Genomic DNA, 5,854 nt, shown 5'->3' with positions numbered 1-5,854 from the left:
TATAGAAAAATAGTTGTATGCCCTTCCAAACTTTTTAAGAACAAAAGGAGAGGTCCTCTATGACCTTCTGAATGAAAAGTTGGGTAACCCTTCAAATGTGAGGGCTGCTTCAAGAAGCAAATGTTATACCCTCGTTTTTAGAGGGGCTACATCAACTCGGCTAAGTCGCAAGTTTCCTCTTAGTGGGCCCAAAAGGTTATGGAAATAAGTCACATGTCCACATGCAAGTGTTCTTGGACTTTCTAGACACGCCAAAGTCTATTGAGCTGGGCATATCTCGTCTTTTAATTATCACGACACAAACTAGCTATTGTGATTTTGTTGGACTACACAAAAGTAATCCAAGTGGAATAAAGAAACTGGGAAGAGAAGACCAAACCCTTTCATAAAGATCAAGAATTAGAGCTCTGGCCAAACAGAAGTAGATATGCTTGCAAGCAATGGCGGGAACATTAACTTGCCAATAGCCAGACATTCAGCCACTAGTAAATCCATTGGCCTGGCCTCACTTTCAGGTTGATAAGCACTGTCAACTCAGCTCGCTTGGGGTAGACCGACCTAATTTGTGCAGGTCAATCGACCTGCACGCAAGTTCCAATCATAGACACAGATCCAAGTCGACAAGCACAGGCAACTAGCTCGTACGTCGACTTAATTGGCCCGCATGTGTCCCAACTACGATTCACATAATATACAACAATATACACATACAGGCAAGATGCTTTGCCGCTGGGTTTTTGGCAAACAAAAGGAGTACAGTTACGATAAAGAGAAGCGCATATTCTACTACAGCCAATCTATATGCACGGGCTGCTTGTCTAGCAGCATGCGTAACAGTAGTGAAGATACAAGGCAAGGTGCGGTCGGCTGCGTGATCTTTCGCTACGTCGCTCACAAGCTCCACAATGCATCCATCCACATTATTGGGCCATCCCAAAGGTGGAACACGCAAGTATGACACTCACTCGTGATGCAAGGTGCATGCAGGGCGATCGCAGTCTGACAACTGAGCGTCCGTCCCAGCATCTTCTAACACTCTGGGGAGGCCGATTCGCTGATCGTATATGGGTAGGACGGAACTTGGGCAGAACACGTTACAAGGAGCAGAGACGGAGTGCTGATCTGATTGCCTTCGTGTTTCAGACATGAAAGAAATAAGCACTTTGCCAAACTTGGAAATGAGGGCGTTTCATGATTAAAGAACCACTAGGAAGATCAGGGAGGGGAAGGAGACAAAAAAGAGTTGAAAGATGTATAATCTTTACAAGGGAAGGGGGTGGGCGTGGGATACAGGAAGGAAAGCCATCAGCCTCGACATTCATGGAGGAGAATGGGCGTTTGGTGTACAAATTGGGGGACCGAGGGGGTCTACAAAAGGGGGGAGGCAAATATGAGAGACAGGAGATTTGATAAGAGATGGTACGTGGGAGGGCACGGGTCTTCTCTTAGCAGGCCGCGGACGGCTGCTGGAAGGGGGCAGGAGGGGAGAGCTGAGGGACCTTGTTGGAGAAGAGTGGGCGGCCATGACTATGGCTGTGGCTGTGCTTAACGTCGAGGGGGGAGGCGGCGCCGGTGCCGGCGCCGGTGCTGGATGTGGAGGCGATGCGCTCGCAGGAGGGGCACATGGTGAGAGTGGCGGCGGGTAGGGGCATGTAGAAGTCGGGGGCGATGACGCAGGTCTGGGGTGCCATCTTGATCGCCCGCAACTCCCGCACCTCTTTGAGCAGCCGCTGGTTCTCATCTGTCAGTCTCTCGCAACACCGCTTCAGAAACTCACAGTCCACCTCGGTCTGCTTCAGCTTCGTCCTGCAGGAATAAACACAGTCAATCAGTAAACGTATTCAGCACGCTATTGCTCTCCCTCTCCCTCACCCTCTGCCCCTGCCTGTGTCTGTGTCTGTCTGTGTCCGTGCTCACCTTGCCCGCCTGTTCTGAAACCACACCTCCACCTGCCTCGGTCTCAAATTCAACTGCTTCGCCAGAGCATTCTTTTGCTTCTGCTACACATCAAAAACACCGTCAGACAAAACGCACACGCAAACACAGCGAGACGAGGATAACATACAGAAGCAGAAACACTCAAATAATACTAACCCCCCTCGAGGGCCCTTGCCGCATTCAGGATGCTGTAGTAAACATCCTATCCTATCTTACAGCTTTCAAGCAACCTTCACAGAAAAATACACATATATTGCCTCCCCCCTCTTACCGGATTCAAGGTGCTGTGCTCCTTGAAGCTCTCCTCCAACAGAGCCGACTGCTCCTTCGACAGCCGCAGCTTCTTCCTTGTCCCAGCCCCTTCTTCCTCATCGCTCGCCCTGGAGCTCACCTCGCACATCCTCTCCTGATCCGCCTCACAGCTTCCTTTCTCCCTCTCCCTCTTCAGCATCCCTGCGGCCGCGGCCGCTGCCGCTGCCGCCGCCCCGCTGTTCCGCACGGGGTCGGACAACTGCAGCATCGGAAGATCCGCCGCCCCTCCTACGTCGTCCTCCTCATCCTCGCTCTCAGGACTGGACGGCATCTGATTCACGTCAATCCCGGCCCTCGGGGTCTGCTGCCCGCCGCAGCCACCATATCTGTAAATAGAGGGAGCTTGGGGACTTGCTGCTCTATGAGAGGTAGGCCGAAGGGGTAGAAACTCCAGCTGCACGGGAGGAGACATGGCCGCTGAGCAGGAGGAAGCCTCGAAAGGAGCAGCCCGGATGGGCGTTATAAGGCCGCAAGTAGAAGCGAGGTCAGAGGGAGTGATGGGGAGAGACATGGAAAGCTCCATAGCCAAGCTGAGGCTGATGGGAGGGGGATTGCAAGAAGAAGCCATGGTGCGAAGCCGCTGGACGCCAAGCAGGATCTGCTCTTTGTTATCGGTGACCTGCATGGTGGCTACTGATTGACGAGAGGAGACGAGAGTAATGGGGGCTGCCGAGAAATTTGGTGAGGAGTTACGGTTGGCCGAAACAAGACATGGTCGGGGGGGTTGAAGCAGGGCGATCAGGAAAGAGAGAGAGAGAGAGAGAGAGAGAGAGAGAGCTCAAGAATCCAACAAGGTGAGTACGAAAAGAAGACGAGTGAGGGAGATGCGATACAACAACGAACGTATAGAGACAATGACAAATGGTAACACGCAGAAGATCAAAAGGCTCTCTGGCTCTCTCTACTCTCTCTCTCTTTATCTCGGCGTCTATCCTTTCTTCCTCTGTTGAGCCTTCTGCCGCTCGAAGAATTTCCTAGTGTTTATAGAGGAGGAGCAGCACTCATTAGCGGGCGGGCAAAACCCGAAGCCAAACAACCCCCCCCCCCCCCCCCCCACATAATTGAATCGACGAATTTTCTAAATCCCCGATTTTTTCTGTATTTATTAATCCGTTCCTCGACACCCTGCCCGTCATAATAATACACACAACCCTTCACGCACCCCTTCGCTGCTTCATCATCATTCATTTATATAACTATCGCGACTCGTGTTTCTTTAATTAAAAATCAATAATTGAAAATCACAAATCCCATCCCCCACCCCGGCCCCAAATAATAATAATAATAATAATAATACCACGAAGAGGGTGAGTTATAAAGTAAGCCAAACACTCCCGAGTCCCCCTCCCCCCCTTGGCCTTCCATGATTGAGATCTTGAGCGACCCCATGCATGCATGTGAAAAGGCCCCCATTCATCATGTTCCCCATCATTTCTATGAAGCTTGTAACCACCTGTTCTCATGGACCTCCTTCCACAACAATGTTCTCATGAATGAATCCTTCTTTGGCAGCCAATGTACCAAGGGTTGCATAGAGGGCGCGGTGTGTCTCCAAACTAAGAGCATCTTCCCATGGCGAGCTTTGAAACAGGCTCCCCTAGACGATTTGGTGTGTCTCCAAACTAAGAGCATCTTCCCATGGTGAGTTTTGAAACGAGCTTTGCAATCAAGCAAAACTTACCAAAAGGACCTTGGAACTACTCACATTTCCTTCACACGAGTGCCAGTTTGCAATCAAAAAAAGAAGAAAGCAAGTGTTCTAGACTGAAATGAACCGTGAAAGTTTTCAAACTTTTGCTTTTTCGCATAAGTTTATAAGCCCACAATGTTATTGGACAAACAAGAGAGATTCTCCCAAATGCACCAATGGAAGGGAGATTTTGCTAGAATCACTGCTCTTTTGTGGCTTGAAACTCTCTACGAGAAACCCACCCGTAGGGCCCTTTGTGTTTGATAGTCACACAAGTATTATGTCCTCACCTTCCCATGCAACTTATTGGTAACCTAATGAGCCAATGAAACATGTTTTTTAAGAGCAACAACTTTTTTTAGCATCCCCAATTCGATATTGACCTATATTAGCATCCCCAATTCTAGTTGAAATTAGAAGAAGGACAACTCCTTTAGATCAACCACATTGATTGTATGCCATGAACATGCTTTACATTATCAAAAGCAAAAAGTAATCCCCCATGCAAGGAAACTTTTTGCAAAATTTTTGTTGAATATATATTGAAACACTACCCTACTTGATCGTGGGAAAGCAAAGAGTAAGTTCTTCATAATGAATGACCCTTGACTTCAAGATCTAAAAAACTTGGTTTTCAAGAACATAAGTTTGAAACATTGTGGCTAATCTCGCCAAAACAAAAGGTAGAAACTCCTATGACATGCTTGTATTTGTAAACACAATTTGTGCATAGGCTTATAGTGAAATACAAGCTTTCGCATAAGTTTATAAACACAGTTTGTGGCTAACCTTGCCAAAACAGAAGGTAGAAACTCCTGTGACATGCTTACTTGCCATCTATAACACACATGAGAGTAGAGCCTGGCCTTCATTTAACACCTCAAGAAGAGAGTGAAAAACACAATGATCCTTTGGACCTAGCCTCCATTAGTTCCTTCTCTACTGCTAGCCAAACACAAACTCATCCTTTATCCCATGCAATCCACATGTGTTTCCACAATAAGTGGATTCTTCTGAATGTATGTGACTATACCCTAATGATGTTCACCTTGATAAGTTAACAAAGTATCATATGAAAGCTTACAAAATGAAGGAGAAAGGAGAGGGCAACCCATTGACTATCCTCTTCCCTAAGTGAATACAATTCTATTCCATGTGGTTGGAATTTTGGCCCTATGTAGTTTACTCTCTTAACAAACAACTCTAAACTAAGTATGTCCCTATAGCAATGTAGTAGCTATAGAGGAAATATACTCAAAGGCCTTAAAGAAACTTGTTAGTCTTAATTAAACTAGTTGGCTTGACCCATATTGTTACTAGCTAGGGCCGCCAACCATGCATGGTTGACCTCATTACAATGCTTCCAAGGCTACACCTCTCTCGTTTTGTGTTTTTACGAGTAAAGGGAAGCTTCCCATGCAATTGCTTCCCTTTGCTCACAAAAGTAAAGGACAAACAACATGCTTCACACACAAGAAATAGTGCACTTTGCATGTGATGATCAAAACCCCAACAATCATAAGAGGTAAATGACTACTACCAATAACTCAAATTCATTTTTACAAATCTTTTTTTCTCAATGACAAAGAACGCACCTTCCAAGTTTAATTATGCAACTTTGGAAAATAAGTGTATACACGACAATGTAATTGGACTATGTACATTTACAACTAAATGTCAAGAATAAAGTGTCGTAATGGGAAATCTTGTCTAAGTAAAGACTAATACAAGAAACACAATAAAAGTATAATTTGAAACGATAATCTAGAATCACCTTCTTTACTGTGCATGGGCATTATCACTTAGCCTCCCATGTAGCATGGGTGCATCAATGACCACATGCATTGGAGATATTGTCCCATGTATTTTATAGGTATTACCTATGTTCAAAAGAGCATCAAGGCCTAAGGCAAT

At 46.4% G+C, this 5,854-nt stretch overlaps 1 protein-coding gene across 1 annotated transcript; it reads right to left on the bottom strand.

Moving 5' to 3' along the window:
* Positions 1-1,172: 1,172 nt before the first annotated feature.
* On the bottom strand, positions 1,173-3,297 carry LOC148012116 (homeobox-leucine zipper protein HAT22-like). The gene is made up of 3 exons (XM_087668948.1): positions 2,210-3,297; positions 1,918-1,997; positions 1,173-1,806 (listed from the first exon to the last, which is right to left on the bottom strand). Exons 1-3 carry the CDS (start codon positions 2,873-2,875, stop codon positions 1,446-1,448), a joined length of 1,107 nt encoding a protein of 368 aa, XP_087525074.1. The 5' UTR covers positions 2,876-3,297; the 3' UTR covers positions 1,173-1,445.
* Between the last annotated feature and the right edge of the window lie 2,557 nt (positions 3,298-5,854).

Source organism: Lygodium microphyllum, chromosome 27, assembly GCF_053477565.2.
Source record: "Lygodium microphyllum isolate KBCC chromosome 27, Lygodium_microphyllum_v1.1.10, whole genome shotgun sequence".
In the NCBI taxonomy this organism is placed as follows: domain Eukaryota; kingdom Viridiplantae; phylum Streptophyta; class Polypodiopsida; order Schizaeales; family Lygodiaceae; genus Lygodium; species Lygodium microphyllum.
Note: the sequence above shows the minus strand (reverse complement) of the source record. Positions and strands in the feature narration are given on the sequence as shown.